This window comes from Ictidomys tridecemlineatus, chromosome 1, assembly GCF_052094955.1.
Source record: "Ictidomys tridecemlineatus isolate mIctTri1 chromosome 1, mIctTri1.hap1, whole genome shotgun sequence".
In the NCBI taxonomy this organism is placed as follows: domain Eukaryota; kingdom Metazoa; phylum Chordata; class Mammalia; order Rodentia; family Sciuridae; genus Ictidomys; species Ictidomys tridecemlineatus.
In genome coordinates, this window is record NC_135477.1 from 42,249,434 (window position 1) to 42,273,152 (window position 23,719).

The window sequence follows — 23,719 nt, forward strand, 5'->3', positions numbered from 1 at the left end:
AAGCAGCAAGAATTCTAAGCCTAGGCTTTTTTCCCTGTCGAGATCCCCTAAAGGTAAAAGCAGATCTTTGAAATCTGCACAATCCATTGTCTCCAATTCATATCAAATGAATACAACAACCACTGTTCCAGATACCTTAAAATACACAGATTAATATGGTTTTGCCTGACCCCAGAATCTCACAGACTGAAGGGCAAAACATACAATTATAGCTACCTGCAGGGAAAGTATGGTAAATTCTAAGAAGGAAACAATCACGTGCCCATATAAAACATCCATGTAACTGATTCTACCAGTTCACATTTGGTTAGAATCTTGACAAGAAAATGAATCTTCTTTTAGAATACTAGACATAAGATTCAAAACTGAAATAGCAACACTATTATAAAACTTGGTAGGCTGGGAACCATGGTGTATACCCTATAATCCCAGCTACTCAGGAGGCTAAGGCAGGAAGATCACAAGTTCAAGAGCAGCCTCGAAAATTTAGCAAGGCTTTGTCTCAAATTTTTAAAAATAAATAAAGAAGGAAAAAGTAGCTCCGTGTTGCAAAGTTCGATCCTTAGTACTTAAAAAAAAAAAAATAGAACATTTACCTAGGTTTCTCTAAGGTATAAACTATGGTTTTTCTATGTGAAGTTATGTGAAGTCAGCCAGTAACAAAAGGACATTTAGCATTTCCTAAATGCTGTGGTTTGTAAGTGTCCCCCCAAAGCCCATGTATGATCCTGACTTTCTTAACTAGACTCGTAAAGTACAAGAAATAAAATCAAGAATTAATAAATAGGGCGGATTCAAACTAAAAAGCTTCTTCTCAGCAAAGGAAATAATCAATGACGTGAAAAAGAGCCCACAAAATGGGAGAACATCTTTACTATATCCACATCAAATACAGCACTAATCTCCAGGATCTATAAAGAACTCAAAAAACTTAACACCAAAAAAGTAAATAACCCAATCAATAAATGGGCTAAGGAACTGAACAGATACTTCTCAGAAGATATATAGTCAATCAACAAATATAAGAAAAAATGTTTAATGTCCCTATTAATTAGAGAAATGCAAATCAAAACTACTCTAAGATTTCATCTCACTCCAGTCAGAATGGCAATTATCAAGAATACAAGCAATAATACGTGTTGGTGAGGATGTGGGGAAAAAGGTACACTCATACATTGCTGGTGGGACTGCAAATTGTTGCAACCACTATGGAAAGCAGTATGGAGATTCCTTAGAAAACTTGGACTGGAACCACCATTTGACCCAGATATCCCACTTCTTGATCGATACCCAAAGGACCTAAAATCAGCATTCTATAGTGACACAGCCACATCAGTGTTCATAATAGCTAAATTCACAATATCTAAACTGTAGAACCAATCTAGATACGCTCCAACAGATTAATGGATAAAGAAACTGTGGTACCTATGCACAATGGAATATTACTCAGCATTAAAAGAGAACAAAATTAGGCATTTGCAGCTAAATGGATGGAATTGGAGAATATCATGCTAAGAGAAGTAAGTCAATTCCAAAAAACAAAGGCTTTTTGTTTTTGAATGGTGTCTCTGATAAGTGGATGCTGACCCATAATGGGGGATGGGTGAGGTGTGGGGAGAATGGAGGAATTTTGATTGGGCAAAGGGGAGGGAGGGAAAGGGAGGGGGCATGGGGGTAGGAAAGATGATGGAATGAGATGAACATCATTACCCTAGGTACATGTATGACTGCACATGTTGTACAACTGTACATCATGTACAACTGGAGAAATGAAAAGTTGTGTGCCATTTGTGTACAATGAATCAAAATGCATTCTGCTATCATGTATAACTAATTAGAACAAATTTATTTTTTAAAAAAAGGGCCCATGTGTTAATTGCTTGATCTTCTGCCTTTGGTGCTATTGAGAAATGGTAGGACCTTTAAAGGGGGGGGGGGCTAGTAAAAGGAAGTCAGATCATGGTGGTCATGCCCTTGAAGGGGACTGCAGGACCCTGGCCCCTTCTGGCCCCTCTCTTTGCTTCTTGGATGCTAACAGGTAAACAGGTTTCCTCCACCATGAGGTACTGTGTCACCACAGGCCTAAACAGGGTCAAGTGACCATGGACTGAAACTTCTGATACCATGAGCCAAAACTAACCTTTCTTCCTTTTAAGTTGATTCTCTCAGGTATTTTACCACAGTGGATGAAAAAAATGTAACACTAAGGGTATACTTAGATAAAGCAGAGGAAGGAGACAAAATAATTCCTAACAGATGTACTACAATTTAGAGCAGGGGTCAGCAGACTTTTTCTATAAAAAGCTAGATAATAAATGCTTTAACTCTTGTGAGTCAAACAGAGCCAAAGACAATATGTAAACAAATGAGTATGGCTATATTCCACTAAAACTTTATAGATGACACTGAAATGTGAGCTTAATATCATTTTCACAGATCATAAAATATTATTCTTCTTTTTAATTTTTTTCAGCTATTTAAAAATATAAAAACCATTCTTAATCTCTCAGGCTGTAGAAACACAATTTGCAGGCCAAATTTGACCTGTACTATAATTTGCTGATCCCTGCTCTCAAAGCTGGTTCCTCAAAGTGTGGCCCACAGTCCAGTCATGGCAGCAGAACCCAGAATCTGTTAGAAACACAGAACCTCAAACCTGATCCCAGATCCTCTGAAGAAGAACCTGCATTTTTAATATCACTCTGTGTCTGGTTCACACATTCCAGTTTGGAAAGCACTGGCCTAAGGCTTATACCATTCCAAAAGCCAGGCTATAGTCAATGTCTGTGCTTTTCCAAGAGGAGTGACCCTGGAAAAGTTCTGAGCCTCTCTGTTGCTCAGTTTCCCCATGTGCAAGATGGAAAGGAGAGTACTGTCTCCCTCAAGCATGGTCTGGAGAATTCACACAGATACACAAACTCACACATATACACACATAGCTTAAAACAATGCCTGTCATTATTATTATAAAATCTCACATTATTTTCATAGCTACCCTCTGAAACCAGCCATGTTTATTCATCTCAAATAAGAAACTATGGCCCAAGGATGGAGAAACTTACCTGTCATCACAAGTTAGTCCTGAGGATAAGGAGAGGATCAAGGTGATAAAAAGGAACAAACTACCCCAGGTCCCAAGTCTTCATGCCCACGTTTCCTTTTTAGGGTCTTCTCTGTCAGTAGCCCCCTTTTGGCCCATAAACCCCTTGCCATTCCCTAAGAATATCTGCCATGCAGAGACCTCCCTGGATCTGCACCCCAAGTTGCCCTCCCATTCCCTGAAATTTATCTTCCATTAAGTTGCATTGTGTTTTTTACAACTTCTCTTTCTAGTTACAGGTTGTAAATTTTCCCTCTGCTGAGTCTTGTAGCTGACTGGCTGTTTTTCATTATATTTGTAGGGCTCAGGGAAAAAAAAAGGGGGGGGAGGCAATTCCTTTATTTGAGAATCCTGACATTTATTAGCATAATAAAACTCTCAAGATGAAATTGCAGTTTTCCAGACAGTAATTTCATTTGCAGGACAACTTACAAGGAATTTATTTTAAAGCCAGGTAAAACCTAAAATATATGAGACATGCAGAAAGTGCTGGCCCCAAATAAAATGAAATAAATGTGTTAGGGATGGAAAACTCAGCTGTTGTCTCTCTCATATTAATTAGGCAGTGACAGGTACAGCAGCCTGGAGATTTGGGTTCTCAACCCATCTTGGTCTGCTTTCAAAGATGCTGCTGGAAGTTTCTTCCAACACAGTGAAAATCATCACGTCATCTCTCCTGAGACATCACTGCTCAGTATGAAGCTTTCATTTGCATGGAGCTTCCATATTGTCATTTAACTAATTTTCCAAAACTACCAAATGGATACCATATAGAAAATCCTCTCCCCTGTTATACAGAGGTTTAGTGAGGTCAAAAGACTTGAACAAACTCACGTAATTGGTACCTAGCAGAGCCCGAACAAAAACTTGGTTCTGCAAAGTTCTGATAGAAACAAAGTAATTTTGATAGTACTTGATTATAAATTAAAGTGCCTTAGAATTCAGAAAGCAGGGTTCCTTCTATCACTTGATTGTATATACCCAACGAGACAGGAAGGCTGGGGAAGTTAGAGAACTGAGTTGCAAAACTGATATTATTAAATACCTTGCTACAATGGGTGCTTTTCAAGGGTTCCCCAAAAGGAAAAGCCTGTGGCAAGTTTCTGTGCTGCTGCTTAATCCAGGAAAACCATCCCAGAGGAGCAGGATGAAGAGGAGCTAAGACAGAGGAAGAGCAAGAACAAACAGAGGGTGTCGCACTCACCTGGTCACTGCTTAATTTCCTCATGGCTGACTTCTCCATCTTGCAGAACTATAGAGGCCAAATGAAGAGCTGGCTCTCAGGACAGCCCCTCCAGGAGGAAGAAGTAAGAAGAACTGATCAACCAATGAGCTAAGGTTCACTGCGTGGGCACTAACCCCCAGCTCTCCTATGGTATGCCTTGGCAGCAACAGGAGGTGAGCAGCTGTTTCAGTCAGCTTTCTCACTGCTGTGACTAAAAGACCTGACAAGAAAAACTTTAGAGGAGAAAAAGTTTATTTGGAGGTTCACAGTTTCAGAGGTCTCAGTCCATAGCAGCCAGCTCCATTCCTTAAGGCTCAAGGTGAGGCTGAACATCATGGTGAAAGAGTGTGACCAAGGGAAGCAGCTCATATGTTGATCAGGAAGCAGAGATGGACTCCACATACCAAATACAAATACATACCCCAAAGTCACACCCCCAATGACCTACCTCCTCCAGTCACACCTTGCCTCCCTCCAGTTACCACTCAGTTAATCCCACCAGGGGTATTAATTCACTGATTGGGTTAAAACTCTCATAACCCAATAATTTCAACTCTGAACCTTCCTGTATTGTCTCTCACATGAGCCTTTGGGGGATACCTCACATCCAACCCATAACAGCAGCCGTAGTACCACATGGGGCCATGCACCATAAGCTGATGCTCAAGTGAGGCTGATCCACGTAGTAAAGAAAAGGAGAGCTCACACAAAACTGGTTCCAGTGATGGTGGCTGTGGGGGAAACAAGTGGCCAAGGATCTGGGAAGCAGGTGAGGCAAGAAATGAGTGGAGCATAAGAGATGTTTGACACACTCATCAGGTAAGGTAAACCAGTTCCCTGATGTTCCCGGAATCCATTCACCTTTTTATGCTCACCGAGCTAATAATACTGCAGCAAGCATTATCATGCAAGTAAGTTCCAGGGATAAGGATTTGGACCCAGGTCTTCTTAACTCTAGATTATTATCCTAATCTGCTGTCTCTGTGTATGTGGTCATAAATGCTTATGCACAAATAGACACCATCACACCATCACCGAGCATAAATGAGGAGTTATTGGGAGAGTCTTCTTGTTAAACATATTCAGATTAAGTAGACACTAGAATCAACACAAGAACAATGAAGACAACGCTAGTCATTTCAGTAGCCTGCATACAGAGAACATTCTAAAGTGCAAAAGCCTTGTCAGATATCTAAAAATATTTCTTGCATACCAGGTCTTGGGCACATATGTAGGAATACATGAAATCATCACTTCAGTACTGCCAAACTTCAGTCAAGATATATACGATTCAAAAACAGGGGAGGGTGACCAAAGAAGAGGTTAAATAAGGAAGGCAGCACAGAATCCATCACCTGTCCTGGAAGCCAGGGCTCAGGAGCCTTAGGTAATTCCAGTGATAATATCAAAGAGGGTAATGAACTCCATAAGCAAAGTGGCATCTACAGAAATCATCCCCTCCATCTATAGCATCCTCCATAGAAATCCTTTACAATCTTTCTTCTCTTATCTCCATGGCTTTATAAAGAGTGAGAAGCAGGAAATAACTTACTAGAAACCATTGCTTATTAGTGTTGAAAAACTTTCAGAAGTGTGTTTGTTCAACCGACATTTATTGAATGCTTATCACACCACATGTTAAAGTCCAGGTTCGGCACTAGAATATTTTGGATTATTAAAACATGATCCATACATTCTAGGAGCTTAGTTTAGAGTAGCCATGACAAATAGGGTGAATCTTCTGAGGTCACAGCTAAATTCTCCATGAAACAGTTGCAGCAGCTATTAGCAATTTCTGTCCTGAGCATTGGGATGGGACCCATAGCACAGATGCACACATTTCATATCTCTTGAGACATACTGATGTACTTGATCCTCTGGATAGTGGTAGATCTTCTAGAAAGCCACTGGGATTTGAGTTGGGAAGTTCTTGCACTGAGTTCAGAAAGAGGGTACCCAAAGGGATTTAACTATAATAAGGAAAAAAATAATCATTCAAATAATAGGTGGTAGTCTGGTGGGCTGTCCCTCTGTCCACAGGGTTCCTGTAGCAATTCTCCCCCTGAAACAGTGATAATCTCCTCCTGAAAGGTAAAAAAAAAAAAAAAAAAAGAGGAGGGGCATTTACTTAAAATCAAGAAAGTGATATAAACATTCACTAGAGTCTTGTTTGAGACAGAAAGACAAAGACTATGCATATGCCTTCTTCACTCAAATTTCTATAAATAATGAGGCAGGGGTAATCTGCTTTAAAAAAGAAATAAGTCTTTAAAGTATTGGAAAATAAGAGAAACCCATCAACAGAATAAAAACGCTGAAGGATCTTTGAAAACCAAGAGATATACCACATGAGATTGTCATAGGTGTCAATGTAGGACAGGGGCTACCTGCCTACAGTTACCACTCAATTAGTCCATATAGGTGGATTAATCCATTATTAGTTCACAAGTCTCACAATCTAGTCATTTCTCCTCTGAACATTCTTGTGTTGTCTCACACATGAGCATTTGGGGGACACCCATCTAAATGACAATGATCCTCTGTATCCTAATTTAATTGATCTGAGTTGGGGCCCAGGATCATTTTCTTAAAACCTTCTAAGCTGTGGTCAACTCAAGTAGAGTTGAGTTCCTAGTGTGGTGAAACATGTATAGGAGGATCCAATAATAACTTGGGGACTAATCTAGAACCCCTGGTGTGTGCTGAAGTCAAGTAGGGGATTTTGAACAGATTGGGGAAGCACATAGCTCCTGGGGAAGCCAAGGAGACCCCAAAAGTTCAGATACTACCATGCCCAAAAGATGAACTACTCACTGTTAACTCCAACCCTTACAGCATGAAGAGACTGGAAAGAGAAACTGAAAGCACTCGTGGATAATCAGGAAATTTAAAGTTGGACTATCATCTCATAGCCCCCAATTTAGAAATGTTTAAAGACAAGCATAACTATAGAAGAAAGATGCCAGGCTCAATAATAGAACTGATTCCCAAGAAAATAACAAGTTTATAAAACAAACATAAGGAGCCTTTAAGAGATGTGAATTAACTTTCTCAGCAGAATAAGCCATCCATGAAACAAGAATGAGCTATTATATTTGAGTTGGGGGAGAAGGGGGGGGGGTGAAAATGAATAGCATGACCATTTAAATTAAAAAAGAAAAATTTCAGTAGAGGAACCGAAAAAAGCAGAATGGACATAACTAAAGAGCAATTTAGAAGCTGAAGAAATGCCCACATCGATAAGAAAGAGACATCTAAATAGAAAAAAAATTGACAAAGGATATGAATAGATGATTCACAGACTAAGAAATCCAACTGGCCATTAAGAGTATGAAAAGATCCTCAGCATTGGCAGCAATCAGAGAGATACGAGCTAAACAATAGTGAGATCCAGTGTCTGCCCATCTGATGGAAAAAAATTAAATGACTGAGAATCCCCAGTGTTGGCAGCAGTGTGGGGAAACAGCCTCATATAGTTTTGGCAGGAACATGAATTGGCACCATGTTTTGGGAGGGCATTCTGGCAGATCTTTTCTAATTAGAATGTGCATACTTTCCTCTCCAGAAATTCCAGTTCAGGGGATCCATCCTAGAAAAAAATATTGCATATGTATTCATAGTAGCATAGTGACATATACATAGTGATGAAGTCTCTGCAGCACTGTTCATCATCTTGAAAAACTAGAAGTTGAATGAGTGGACATAAGAGGAGAATGGGTAATTAAGCTGTAATATACATTCGTACCATGGAATACCACAGGGCATGTACAAAAATTGGTACGTGTCATGACATGGAAAGATCTCCTGGTAGTGACTTAGTAACTTACAAGTGTCAGGCATACTTTTTCAGTACTTTCTATGATATCTCATTTAAACCTCACAGTGAACCTAAGAGATACGTGCTATTATTAAACCCATCTTACTGACCAGGAAACTAAGACACAGAGGTTTGAGTAGTTGCCCAAATCACATAACGTAATGAAGTTGGGATTTAAACTCGGCACTCTGATTCCAGGGACCATGATTTTAAACACCACATTCTATGATGCTTTACATATAGTTTTTTAAAAAATCAAGTTGCTGAGCCACATGTAAAAAGTTATACAATTTCTATGAAAAAAAATGAAACTATGTATTTCCTTATATACTTAAGCCTTGGTATTACTGCCCAGGAAATACTTGGATAGGCACATGGCAAAATGATTATTCATGGTGGAGGATAGAAACAGGGACTTTAAATGAATGAAGTGTGGGGTTGCTATGGCATTTGAATTTTCTTAAAATGCAATCGTGAATTAATTGTGTAATTAAATTTTTCATTTATAAAAGCTGGCTACTGGATCTCCACATGGATATGGATGCTATCTCTCTAAAGCCTTAGAAGTGAATTGTCAGTCTCAAAAACTGAGCTTTGGAAGAGAATAAAGACCTTCGGAGACATCTGGTCTGGGATTCACATAAGAAACCTGCCCTGAGAGATGGGCATTTACCCTTTGCTGGGAAAGCTTCCAGGGACAAGGAGCTTATCACCACTGAAGTAGCTTATGTTGGACAGGGAAAGAAACACAGAGGTTTAGTGGGAAGAGCACATGCTGTAGCGGCAGACAGCCTGAGGATTTACTCCTGGTCCCAGCTGGTCCCGGCCATGAGAACTGGCCAACTTTCTCATTCTCCCTGGCCTTGGTTTTCTGATCTGTGAACTGGGACTAATACATATCCCTCACAGAGTAGTGAATATTAAATGAGGGCATGGATGCAGATCAGTGGGCTCCTTGCTTGGCACAGAGAAGGTACCAGTATCCAATATTCCCAGGCTCTGCCTTTCCTCTGGTTGTGAGAGGCTCTTTCCCACACAAGTGGAAATCTTCCCTGATCCTGGTTCATCCAGTTGTCCAGGCAGTCCACTGCACTCTATGCCCAGGTGTTTTGGGGTGGGTGACTTTTTTATGTGCCTCAGTCATAAGGCCACATTACAAGCTCTCTCTCTCAAGCCCTGGGGACACTCATGAAGAAATGAAGAGAAATATAAATCTGAGGGTCCCTATTAAAGCAAAAGCCTATTGAGATGGTCAAGTCACTCTGTGAGCCCTTCTAAGCCTGGGAAGCTCAACATCAGGGAGATGTTGAAGCCCTGAGCTTCTACCACTCAGCTCTCAGAATCTCTCTATCCTGCCCTTCCAGGCCACTGACTTCCACCTCTGCCTTTCTCTCAGTTACTACTGATGCCAACAGCCACGTAACATAAGAGTGGCTTCTCACTACATGCATTGTTTGAAAGACACCTTTCTCAATGTGGGTCTGTGGCAGGGGGACGAATCACAAGAAGAGTGATGGGACACAGAGACTTCCATAACCCCAGTTACAGAACACAGTTGTGTACATGATCTAATTTAAGGCTCACAAGATCCCAGCTAAGACTATTTACATCCATATGCCTGGTGTTGTGGTTTGAATGTTTCCTCCTGAAAATCATGTGTTGAAAACTTAATTGTCTTTGTGATGCTATTAAGAGGTGGGACTAGTAAAAGGCTCTGCCTTCATGAGTGAATTAGTGCCTTTATTTCAGGAGCCATTTCTGTATTTATAGGAAAAAAAAAGAAAGAAAAAAAAACATGAGTTTCGCCCCCTCTTCTCTCACTGCCTCATTCTCTCTTGCCTTTCCACTTTCCACCATGGGATGATGCCATAAAAAGACATTCACCAGATACTGGCCCCTCAGTCCTGGACTTCCCATCCTCCAAAATGGTGAGAAGCAAATTTCCATTCTTTATAAATTACCTAGTTCGTGGCATTCTGTGATGACAGTGCAAAATGAAACAGGGCACCTGGCCAGGACACCGAAGGTAAATGAGACTGAGTGTTCTGCCACAGGACTGCCTGCTACGCTTGAGCTAACTCTTAGAGGCTGCCAGAGGCCTGGCTAGAATGTCCTCAAGAAGGGCACTCCTGAGACTGAGTCATAGGTGTGCGGAGAGTGCCATCAGTCAGCCCCTAGGTATTGATAGTAGGGAGCACTGGGCTATTCAGCATGAAAAGAGGCCTAGAGAAAAGAGCTACAGCTGCACATGTGAGTCTTAAGATATAATGAAACAGCGAGAAGTGGGCCCCCAAGCCTGGCCTAGTCTACATCTATGCTCTTCTACCCTGTTGTTCTGAGTGTCTCTGAGATTCCGCAGCCCCATGGGTTAGTGCCTTCAGTCTTGCTGTACTTGCTCTAGCTCTCTTCAGCCTAGGTTTCCACCTATTTCATATCCCGACTAGCACCCCGAAGAGGGATACCTTGTGAAAATCAATGAGATCCGTGAGTGTGGCATGGCGATTGGGGTCCACTCCCAGAAAGCTGTAAAAGTCTCCAGAGGCATCCACGAGAAAGTGCTTGAAGCCTTTCTGCAGGCGATACGAGAGGGTGTAACCCCAGATTTTCTCACTGACTCGAATCAGAAATGCTCCCTCAGTCATGTTCTCCAGGAGATCTTCTGCATTTTCTCGGCTGATAATTCCTGGTTGAAAAAACAGTAATAATAATAAGCTGGCTGGTTCTGCACCTCCTTCCCCTTCCTCCCCTACCTATTGCTGCCTCTTACCCTGCAGCTCAGCCCACCACATTATCTGGGGTGTGGACAAGGGAGGAGAAGGGCTGCAGAGGCTGGCTAGCACTCACTTCCTTCTACAGAAAAGTGTCTTGGCTCAGAGCAACCAGCTGTGAGACTGGACACAGTTTCTGCCAGGACTGGAGTTGAGCATGCTTTCCTCCAAACTACAGTACATCTCATTTTGATTAATTGGATAAGCAAGGGATTATTAATGAACCAGAATTATAGCATCTATTGATTACAAATGCCCATTAGCATGCACACCTCTGTGGAGAGCCATAAGGGTCTTGCTTTAATGACTGCAGCAGAAGGACTGACAGTGGCTACACTCACCCACTCACCTCTCCACCTTTCTGGGGCCAGAAATGAGAGCCTGGAAGCAGTGTTTTCTCTTAAGAGGAAAAAAAAAAAAAAAAACTTCCTCCAAATACTTATGTACACTGGGCATAAAGTTTCTTCATGAGGCACAGAATGAAGCTTCACATCCTTTCAAGGGACCATTCTGAAGTGTTGTGATCCCATGCCACATAGTGTCATCGTACTACAGAAGTCAGGCCTGGAGCTGGAGTTGTTTATTCAGATGGCAATACCTCAAGAAGCTTTTAGGGAGCTGCTCTCCTCTGGGTCAGGTACAAAGGGCCATGTGTTTGGTGAGGCACGCTGAGGAGCAGGGAGGTGGGAAGGATGGACACAAAAGGGATAGATTCACTTCCCAACTCTGCATTTCCCTGACTATGAGATCATCTGCTGTGGAGAAGCCCTCAGCTTCTCCAATGTCTTTCGACATTTAAAGGATCATATGCGGTCTAGTTCAAAGGCATATTATGGCTTTCGGGTCAAGTAAAGAATCCAAGATAGACCATAATGTAGTAGGAAATAATGGCAGCTGTCTTGGCTCTCAGCAGGCTACCACACAGTGGCTTTTACATAAGAATTTACTGTAGCTCACCTGCTGGATCAATTCGACCATGTCCTTGATCACTGATTTCTCTGTTTCTAGACATGCCATGGTACCATCTGACATGCAGGTTTTCTGAATCCCCCTCTCTGATTTGCCTGCAGTGGATCCACATTGGCAACTGCCTGTGGTATGTAGTGTCCAAATGGAGATATTCAGAAATCAGTTTGTCTTCAAAGAAAGTAACTCAAAGGAATTCATATTTGTACTGATTCATGAAGAACCAGAAGGATCCGGAGATTTCTAAAAGCCAGGAAATATATTCCAGACAGAATAGAAATGACTTAAAGTTGTTGAGGTGCATTTGAAATACTGACAGCAAGATCACCAGGAGGAGTTGGGGGTATATAGTGAGGTTGTTGCTAGGATAAATCGGAGCCATTCTGTAAGTATGGCCTTAACCTAAGAAGGGCCTTAGCCTAAGTAACTCCATTTTAAAATAAAACTGCATTCCCCACGAGGGACACCTATGGAACTCCCCAATATTGCCATCAAGCATAGCCTGATAAAATAAGTCACCTCTCACAACCCTGATAAAACTCAGAGTGAATCCACTGTCATTTGCCTTCACCCTGATAAAGGCAGAAATGAGGGATTAGGGTGGAAACCACCAGACCAGATGTCCTGACCCCAGAATAAAAGATGTCATTGAGAAACCCAGTAACAGCTGATAGGGATTGAAAGGGACAGTAGTAGCCCCAGAATTTAGCATAAATGATGGAGCAAATGAACTGAATTCAGCCAGCCAATACTGATGCACACATGCCTGAAAGCCCGATGAGCACCCAGACTGACATCCCAACTCTTCTCATCATTTGCCAGATCCTCTGCATCATCCTCACGGCTCTCAAACTCTACAGCCACATCTTGGCCCTGCTGAGAACAGTGACTTCTCCTCAGGACGCTCCCCTCAGTCAGCGTTCAGCTCCACCCCAGGAGAAGCCTTTATGCATTCCTGACCTGATCACTGTGGTCTGAGTGAGTGTGTATCTGTTGGACTTAACTACTAGGACTTGAGACTTTAGATCTGGCACTTGAACTTAGCATGCAGAGGGAACGTCTATAATGAGCCTATCATAAATGTGTTTGCAGTGCTTAGAATTAACTTAGAATTGTTTGCTTTGAATTGATTATGTCTCTTGCACTGCCCAGCATTAAGAATTGTCATTTCTTGATTAAGTACCTATAGATTGGAATTGTATTGAATAATATGAGTGGATAAAGCATTGAAAAGAGGGGGAAAAAAAAGAATCTAAGATAGTTTTTAACATTGAGACTAGTGTGAACATGTGGGTCCTGTCACCATCTGCTATTTTGGGGGAACAGTGAATCACAACACACTATCCCTTTGCACACCCACTCACTTGCCCTTTGCATATCCTCAGGGGAACTATTCACAGTCAGTGACAAGCAGAGTGGCAGGAGTAGCTGGGTGACTCGTCTCTATGATGCTGAGAGGCACTCTGCCACTGAGTATCCCAAGTGCACCTGCAGGCCACTCCCCTCCCATTGCTCTGCCCCCAGACAAGGTGCACACCCCTAACTTTCATTATGCCCAAAGTAGAGGACACAGAGACAACCCACACTGTCAAATGCTCCACCTTTTAAACACAGCCAGCATGCTTGGGGACAACCAATGTCCTCCTTTCCTGGGACTCAGATCAAAAGGCAATCGAGCCAACTACCCGCTCCCCAACCAGGCTATGTAAGAGGAAAACTATGCTGATGGAGGTAGGAGAAGGAATGGGAGCCCTCTGGACACAGGATACCAGAAGAATCACACACAGCCCCATGCTGGACTATGCACCCTGTGTTGCCCCCTGGACAGTCTTGGTGCCTTGGGCCCAAGAGGCAGTGACAGTTAAAGAGGATCAAAAGGTCATGTCCAGGATCCATCAAAAGACTCAGCACAGTCCCTTACCCACCCCTCTGCCCCAACACCAGAGGACCTAGACCCTAAAGATGGCTCAGATGACTTCATTCCTTTTGGATATATACCCAGAAGTAGAATTGCTGGATTATATGATATTTTCTTATTTTTTTGAGGAAACTCCACGCTCTTTTTCAAACAGCTGTACTCATTTACATCCCCACCAACAGTGTGCAAGAGTTCCCTTTTCTTTATATCCTCAATGACACTTTTTATCTTTAGGACTTGACTTTTTCATATCCAAAATGAACCAGAGCATCAACATGACCATGTGCTGTCTCTCTCCCATCTGAAACCCTTGAGTGGTTTCCAGGGGATCTTAGGCCCCCAAACAGTGGAAACTGGACTCCTTGCCCCCTACCCTACCTGTTCTTTGGACTTACAGCTTACCTTCTTTGGGCTGAAGCCTAAAACTTTTTCCCAGCCCCCACTTCCCCAGCTAACTCCGACTCATTGAAAACCCCATCCCTCTTTTCTCTAGGAAGGACAGGCTGCTGGTAGTCTTCACTCTCTACTTTTGTGCAAACCATGAGACTCTGAATAGCTGAATTAGGGAAAAGGTGCCTCTTTGAGCCACAATAGCAAACTCACAACTTGGCTGAGATGGTGCCTGCATGTCAATCCCCTGCTCTCTCTTACTAGCCCCCTTGACAGAGTCCATTTGTACAGTGTACAACTTGCTCAACTGAAAATGAAATAATTTCTATCCAGGAGACTACATTGAATATTCTACTTTAGGGTTCTTAAAACATCCACCAAACCCTCCAGTAGTAGAGGACAAATAGTATGTGACTGCTCAAGGCTAGAGCCTGTGTTAGCCATGAAAGCACACACCTCGGTCTCCCTTTGAGAGAAGAGCCTGTTACAAGGGGCAGTGTCATGCCCTACAGGATCCACTATGAAGTCATGACATCCTCAGCCACTATCTAGACACAGAAGATACTAAAGCCACCATTTCTGCCCAGTGTGGGACTCTGTGAGTGGTCTTCACTCTGAGGCTTCCTATCAGCCTGACCAGGATCTTTTCTGAGCTGCGCTCCAGGGGGAGGCTTTTCTCACCTGAGTGTCCTTTCCCACTCCCTCAACAGATGCCACTTGCACCACATTCCAAAGGCTCTCCCCACCTTCTCTGGTTCCATCTCTCCTGAGTCCTCTGTGGGCATTTCCATCCATCAATCCCTTATACTTCTGCTTCCCAGAAGACCTGAGCTAAGACAGAAACTTCAAATCTTATCTTCATATCCTAAGTGCCTGGCATTGGAAAGCATGTTTAGGGGAGGAGGGGTTATTAGCAAGAACTCAAATCCTGGCCCCGAGACTTGTACCAGAGGTCACCTTGGGCAGATCTCTGATACTCAGTCCTCATCTAGTAAGCTGATGATAACAGATAACAACACCTGCATCAAAAAGTGGTTTGAGAATGAGGTTAATGCATGACTGTGCCTAGTACAGAGCCCAAATATCTAACATGCTATAACTAGTTGCATGAGACACTCTAAGCAGCCCACACATGCGTTAGCACTGGGGAAGCACCTGGTGCAGGTGGCAGCAATGGTCCTAGTACTGCCAGGTTTTGCTGCCCCCGCCCCCATCCTCTCAAACTTGGGCTGAGTGATTTTCTCTGAAGAGGCCCCAGCCTGGGTTCCTAGGCCCCTGCCTGGGTTCCTAGGCCCCTGCCTGCACTATAAGTCTAGCTGGGCCATTCTTAGGAGGCTCTCCAGGTGTCTCCAATAGTAAGCTTCTGTGAATTCCCCAGAACTTCCATACTTGCCTAGAAAGCAAAATTGTAATGTGGCACAAGACAAAAGGTAAAATAACCTCACAGTTTAGGAAGCAAATAGCATTTTATAGAAAATTGACCTCCAAGAGAATTAGTGTGGGAAGCCTGAAGGGATAAGCTGCCGTTCCTACCCCACCCACTTTGCCCTCCCCATCTCTCTCTGCCCTTGGATCTCAGTCAAGCATAGAGAGGCTGGGAAATAAGCTCTAATCACCAGCCTCCTCATCCCACCCTTTTTTATCTAAATACACACCCCTCCCGGCTGAGGGAAGAAGGAGGGCCTCTCCTCCCTACTTCTGGCTGGGAAGCAAGCTCGCTGTTGGGGTCACCAAAGCTTTCAAGCTCTAATGGTCTGGCTAGTGACCAGGGCTGGCTGAGGGGTGTGGCCACACCAGCTAGTGCTCTGCTCGTGTGGTTGTTCTGGAATGACTGTTAGGCTATGTGTTATGGTGTGGATCTGCACTAGCCCACAAAGGATCACATGGTGAAGGCTTTGTCCCCATTCGGGCATGTTCTGAGGTAGGTTTGGGAAGGTGACTGGATCATCAGGGCTCTGACCTCTCAGTGGATGAAAACTTTGATGATGCTATTGCAAGGGGATAGAAGGTGTAGGAGGTGGGGCCTAGTTAGAGGAAGTGAGTCTTTGGGGGCATGTTCTTGGGGACTGCATCTTGTCCCCAGCCCATTCTCTCTCTCTCTCTCTGATTCGTGGCTGCCACAGACTAAACACCTTCCCTCTGCATCCTTCCATGTGTTTCTTCCTTGGAGCTGGCTGACCATGGACTAGAACCTGTGAAACCAGGTACCAAAACAAATATTTCCTCCTAACCCAGGGAATAACTGCAGATTCTTTCTGAGCCAGTCCTCACCCTTAGGTGACAAAAACACCGCTTTTCCTGTAGTTTCCAATAACATTTTGTTTCCTTCCTTCCTTTTCCCCTTCCTCCCTTTGATAGATACTTATTAAGCACTATCTAGAGGTCTTATGTTGGGTACCTGGGGACCAGCAGGAAACGAGAGCCAGATCCTGCCTTATCGAACCTCTGACTAGACAGAAATAAATTGGCAGAATTTTTTTTTTTAAATAAAAGCCTATGCTGTGGTTTGGATGTTGAATGTACCCAAAGTTCCACACGTTAAAAGCTTGGTCCCTGGGGTGCTGCACTTGGGAGGCAGTGGGAACCTCTAAGAGATGGGGCAAGTGGGAGGTCCTGAGGTCTTGGTACCGTGACCTCCAACAGGATTGTGGGAACTTGGTTTCTTGGTCCATCTGCTCTGATTGAAGATGAGAGAGTTTTGCAGGGACACACACTTCCAATCACTGTCATCTATAACCTATATGATGCAGATAGGGGCAGCTTGAAAAAGCCTCAGCTATGCTCTTTGGTCTTTAAGCCTCCAAAAGTATGAGCTAAATTTATCCCTGTCTCTTTATAAAGTTAACTGCCTCAGGTTACTTTCATGTAGTAATGTGCACCTGACCAATTCAGGCTAACTGTAACCAGGCCATGTGGGTGTGGGCTCAGGTGCCATGGTAGACCTTAGGGAAAGCACCACTCAACTCTGGAGCCCAGGATTGAAGTGATAGTTAGAAGGAGACCAGAAAATTTAAAGTAAAAGGGCAAGACAAAAAAGACATCTTGAAAAAGCCATTGTGGAGCCCTGGAAGGAGGGTTAAGGTGGGACCTGGGCAGTAACAAGACATGTAGAGGTGAGCAGTGGTCCAGCCCCAAAGGGGTTGCCACGCCATGGAAAGGATTCTGGACTTAATTCTGAGGGCAATGGGGGGCTAGTGATGTTTCCTTAACAGAAGGAGGGCATGGGGATGTTGCAGCGTGGAAAGTTGAATGAAGGAGTACAGGTTGGAGGCACATAAGCTGGGGTTTCACCCTTGCCTAAGGACCACTTCATGGCCCCATTTCTACAGGTGGGCACTGGCAGCCACCTCTGGACCACCATCCTCCCCAAAATAGATTCCACTGAGGCATAAGTTACAAGGACATGCTGAAGGTCCCATGAAAAGCTGAGGTCACAGCCAGCACTGGGCACTAGCTGGGGCCTCTGTGACCCTCATCTCATTTACTCTTCCTAACAACTTTGTCATCATCAGGCAACAACTGAGGACACTGAGGGTCAGGAGGACAAATGTCCACACAAGCACATAGGGCTATTAGGTGGTGGAGTCAGGGTCCTCGGACTCCAAGTGCGACACCCTTTGCTCCACACCATGTCATCTCACGCAGGGGACAGAAATTGCTGTGAAAGACACAGAAGGTGGGAATGAAGGAGGCCTGTAGAAATCGGCACGGCTTTGTGGAGGCGCTGGGGGGCATATGAGGTGGGCCCTGAAGGCTGGGCTGGTTCTGTGTGGACAGTGAGGGGTGGGGAAGAGCTGCAGGGATGAGATGAGTGAAGACTCATATCCACAGGCCATTTATATAAATGTGACATGAAGGAAGCCTAACCTAAAGCTCGGGAGGCCCAGAGACAGGAGGATGGAATGAAGGTCTAAAGAGTGTGTATTCTAAGCCCCAAGGAGGGAAGGGAGGAATGGGGCGGGGAGTGGCGGGGAGTGGTGGGGAGTGGCGGGGAGTGGGGGAGAGGAGCAATGAGGAAATGGAGGAGGGGAGGGGCTGAGAGGGGAGGGGAGAGGAGCAGGGAGGTGGGGGAGAGGAGGAACAGGGAGGGGAGGAGGGGGAAGAAGGGAGGAAGGGAGGGGAGAGGAGGAGGGGGGAGGGGAGGAAGGGAGGAGGGGAGGAAGGGAGGATGGGGAGAAAACGAGGAGGGGGAGGAAAGGAGGAGAGGGAGGAGGGGAGGACAGGAGGAGGGGAAGACAAGAGGAGGGGAGGAGGGGAGGAGGGGAGGACAAGAGGAGGGGAGGAGGGAAGGACAGGAGGAGCTTTTCTAAGTCATGAGTAGTTGAGAACTGTCAAAGATACATAATAATGGAACTTCACAAAGATACTCAGTGTACCCTTCTGACAACTAGAGACAAATGACAGATTTCCTATAAAGAATTAAGCAATTAAGACCTAGGCTGACTTCTCCACTACAATACTAGGAGCCAGAGGACACTAGAATAATATTTTCAGTATGCTAAGAAAATATAATCATGTTTAGTAAAACTATCAAGAGAAGACAGAAAAAAGACATTTCCAGTAAAAAAAAAAAAAAAATTGAAGGACTTGATTACTAAAGTCAATTTTAAAGAATGTACTTCAGAAGAAAAGTTGTCCTGAACAAGGACTATGAGAAACCAATAGGAATAATGCACACAGGTGCTGGAAGTTAATCTAATTTAAATTCGAGGACTTTAAAAAGATAAAACTATAATACTGGACAACATCTTATAGTGGAGAGTAACATGATTAGAGTTTTTAAATTGTTTGTTTAGGATAAACATATATACTAACCTTATAATTTCTTAGGTACACATTGAATTACCTAAATTAACCACTGAAACAAGTTTTGAGTGTATATAACCTCCAAGTACTGGAGGTAGAAGAATGGAATATGAAAAAAAATTTTAATAAAGCATGAAAAAAGCAAATATTGAAAAAATAAATACACTCTGATTTCATTTCTATTAGGTCAAAAATCTCCAAAGCTAAACATTGTAGAGCCTGGATATCAATATATAAGAAATAAATGCAGCAAAGAAAGGATCGCAAAGCATTTGGGGCAGGGATTCTCCCTGCAGGGAGGGAGAGGGCAGTGACAGCTAGAAGCAGCTGGGGTACCCAGGATGGCTGTTGCTCCCACCAGCTTTCATCATGCCAGTACTTCATGGGCAAGCATACGCTGTATGCATTCGACATTTCACGTTACAAATATGTTATCATTGTTGCTTTGCAGCTTCCCACTCTTGTAAATTCCCATACATCACTGCCATGGCATTTATTCAAAATCATCAGTGTCCTTTGGGGTCTGGGCAGGTGACTACCAAGAGCAAAAGGGTCACTAATGAGTTCTAAATCTCCATGCTGGCTGGTGCCCATGTCCCTCTTCAAGGGGGTCTGACTTGACACATTTGGGGTCCACCCTGAATTCATGTTGTTTAAGATCTTCTAGGTAATTCTAATGCATAACCAGGTTTGAGAGTCCCAGAGCTAGGAGAATCCCAAGAAGCAAGCTGCTCTACTGGTAAGCCCTGCACAAAAGAACAGAAGAGGAAGTTCTGTGGATGGAAAACATTCTGGGCTGCATTCTCACTGGATAAATTCAGGAAAACTAATTTCATATAAAAATTAACTACAGAAAAACATGAAGGTCAAATCACAATATTATCATGAGGAAAGAAAAAAGAGGTAAGAATAAATTCCCTTGAATGACACATGTCCAATACACAGTCATCCTTATCTGAATCTTTGGGTTCAACCAACAGCAAATAGGAAAAAAAAAAAAACTGCATCTGTATTGACCATGTACAGAATTTTCTCTTGTCATTGTCCCCCAAACAATGAAATATAAAAATTGTTTATACAGTATTTACATTGCATTAGGTATTAAAGTAATCTAGAGATGATGTAAAGCATAGGGGAAGATGTGCATAGGTTATACGCAAATATTACACCATTCTATATAAGGGACTTGAGCATACGGGAATTTGGGTATCATTGAGGATCCTGGAACCAATTTCCTGTGAATACCAAAGGATAGTTGCCTATACAAGAACACTTTCAAAAGATAATATTAAATTTATCAAAATGACTACTTGTTGAGAAGGAAGGAGAACGCAGATGAGGAATGAAAATAAACGAGAATATTTAGATAAATAGGGGTAGCTTTGCTTCTTCTAGTAATAAGCCATGAAGGAGGAGTGACGGGGCAGCTCATGAACTCAACCTTCAGTAGTAGGGCTTTTTAAAAGGTGGAGCAAGGTCCAGCTCCCTAAGTAGCCTCTTAGAAAAGAGGCAAGATGACCCTAAAACCACCTTCCTGGTGAATGGGCTCAGCCAACAGCTAGTTGAAGGGAGATGCTGAAATTCTAAGTCCCCAGAAGGAGTGGAGATAGGGCCAAGTTATGTTTGGAAGCTAGTCAGTACAGGGAAGGGATCCCTCAGACCCTAGCTGTATCAAAGATCAAGCCATCTCTTCCACCAGCCATGGATCATCAGAGGCACAGAGGAAAGGCTGAGAACTGACCCAGTGAACAAGGCCATGAGCTTCCCTTCCATTCAGACACTATTGTGGGAAGAGGAATAATGTTGGACAGCCCCAATGAGAAGAGAGGGGCAGTACTTTGAGTTTAAAATGATTGAATATTTATTAGAAAACAGAAGAGTTAAACTGGAAGATACTCTTAAACCAGAGGAAATAGGCCTTTTAAAATAAAAAACATGACTCTTTTTTCTTTTTAATCATTATTATTTTAACTGATACATAAAAGTGTACAAATTTATGGGGTACCATGTGATGTTTCAATACAAGATTATCTTTGATTAAAAAATGATGTGTATTTCTTTAGTCATTAACAGGAATTACGGGTCCAGAGTAAGATGGGATCATGTATCAAAACAAGCAAAGAAGTTTCAACTGTTGCACATAATTTTAGCAACAATTAATGTCTGGAGGAGACGCAGATAAAAATATATGGATAAGGGTTTCTCAGCCAGCGCACTACTGACATTTTGGACCAAATAATTTTCTGTTGTGGAAGCTGCCCTATACACTGGCCTCTACCTACAAATAACCAAAAACATATTCCAGTTGTGACCACCAAGAATATCTTCAGATGACATCAAATGTCACCTGGAGACATAATCACTCCCTGTTGAAAACCACTGCCATGGACATAGACAAGGAATCTCTAAAGCATGTCAGTAATTGAACAAAAAGAAAAGTTTTAGAACAGTAATACTATAGTGTATGATATAATTTATACAAAACAGTTTCTATAATAGTTTAAATTAAAATTTTTACAACTTTACAAATATAAAATCTATACAAACAAATGTTATGGTTTAAATGTGAGGTGTCCCCCAAAAAGTAGCTGTGTTAATGTAGAAATGTTCAGAGGTAAAGTGATTGGATTATGAGAGCTGCAACCTAATCAATCCATCCTAGTTTGAATGACCAGGTAGTAACCGTAGGCAGGCAGGGCCTGGCTGGAAGAGATAGGACTCTCTCTCTCTCTCTCTCTCTCTCTCTCTCTCTCTCTCTCTCTCTCTCTCACACACACACACACACACACACACACACACACACACACACACACCTCCTTCCTGGCCCTGCCATTAACCCAGTAGTTTATTGGTTTTTCTCCCCTGGGCCCACAATGTTCTACCTCACTTTGGGCCCAGAGCAATGGAGTTGGCCATCTATGGACTGAGACCTCTGAAACATGAGCCCCAAGTAAACCTTTTCTTCCTCTAAGTTGTTCTTGTCAGGTCCTTTGATCATAGCAATGCAAAACAGCAAGAAGTTTTTTCTACTCTATCCCCAAGTCTAGAAGAATGTCTGAAACTTGGGCCTTTGATAAAGAGCATTGAATAAATCACTAACAAAAATTTTAATCCCTTAACTAGCATTTATGGAATACTATCACTATGCCTAAGGATGTACTACAGATTTATAAACACAGTTCATTCGATCCTCACAATAATCCCTAAGGTCCTCTTATTCTCCCCATTTTATAAAGGGGAAAATTAGGCTGAGAGAGATTGAATTACTGCTAAGATCCCATAGCTAGTAAGTGGCAAAATGAGGATAGAAGAACAGTATTCTTTTTAATATCAATCATATGAACGAAGCCTGCATTTCTATTAGACCACAGCTGGCAATTCTCCCCAGGATCACCCCATCCGCAGAGCCTTACATGGGAGCTCCCAGAGGAATACATGCATGAGGTGTGGATTAGCAGCAACAGTTCTTGCCCCAGGCCTGCTGTGCTTATGGCCTGCTGTGCTTATGGCCTGAACCAGGGGAATTCGGCTAGGAAGTCTGCTAAGGCCTCTCAGCTACCTGATATTCCAAATGAGCCCAGGCCAGGACTTCTGACACTGATCATTTATAAAGCTGATGAGGCAATACCCAGAAGGTCTAGTTTTGGTGGGGGCATGCCCAAGATGTCTGATGTGGAGGTGCGAAGTAATTGCAAACATCTGCAAACAGAAATTGTGCCCAGACTTGAGGGCAGGGTTCTTTCCAGATTGGATAGACTTGTCCACATGGATTGGGAAATTAAATCCACTTCCTGTATAGCCAAGGAAGATTGGCTCCAGTATCCCTCATGGATGCTGAAATTCAAAGATGCTCAAGGACCTTATATAAAACAGCATAGTGTCTGCATATAATCATCTCTAGATTGCTTATAACACCTGATAAATTGTAAATGCTATGTAAATAGTTGTGATACTGTACTATTGAGGAAACAATGACAAGACAAAAGGCTATATTTGTTCAGCATGTTGCAACCATTCTAGGTCCAATGGAATACCTTTCCAATCTTTAGTTGGTTGAATCATGGATGGGAAACCCATGGACACAGATAATTGATTTATACTATCCTGTTGAAAGCAGGAGATTAAAGTCAAACAAATCCGAGTTTACAATTGTGTCCCTGCCACCTATGGCCTGATCTTGAACAAGTGCCTCTCTCTTCGAAGGTTAAACACACTCACATTAGTTAACACCCAAAGCTGCTGGCCACATAAAGAAAAACAATGCTGGTCAGGCACGGTGGCACATGCCTGTAATCCCAGCACCTCAGGAGGCTGAGACAGGAGAATCTCAAGTCCAAAGCCAGAGTCAGCAATGGAGAGGCACTAGGTAACTCAGTGAGACCCTGTCTCTAAATAAAATAAAAATAGGGCTGGGGATGTGGCTCAGAGAGGGAGAGGTCCAGTGGCCCTGAGTTCAATTCCCAGTACCCAAAAGAGAAAAAGAGAAACAATTCCAAGCGTTTGATGCATGCTCAGTGGCTGCTGCCACCAGTGGGGAATACAAACTTAATTGGCCCCGTCATCTCTCACACAGCTCAAAGACCATTGATAGAAAGTGAACAGAGCAACAATCAGGAAACTGAGGCAAATGCCCACCATACATATGTGTGCCCTTGATGGAGACTAAGGAGGGCTGCTCCTGTGCCTACCTGCAGGTGCCCAGGGCTCCTCTGAAACTAGGTGCCAAAGT

The 23,719-nt window shown here is 43.1% G+C and overlaps 1 protein-coding gene across 4 annotated transcripts in view; it reads right to left on the bottom strand.

The window, feature by feature from the left end:
* Positions 1–5,921: 5,921 nt before the first annotated feature.
* Sh2d4b (SH2 domain containing 4B) overlaps positions 5,922–23,719 on the bottom strand; it is a 99,617-nt gene continuing 81,819 nt past the window's right edge. For all 4 annotated transcript variants that reach the window (XM_078039023.1, XM_078039039.1, XM_021735436.3 and 1 more), the window contains 2 exons: positions 10,605–10,825; positions 5,922–6,409 (listed from right to left, as the gene is read on the bottom strand). In XM_078039023.1, coding sequence (XP_077895149.1) covers positions 6,317–6,409; positions 10,605–10,825 — 314 coding nt within the window. In that variant the 3' untranslated portion in view covers positions 5,922–6,316. The remainder of the gene's footprint in view (positions 6,410–10,604; positions 10,826–23,719) is intronic.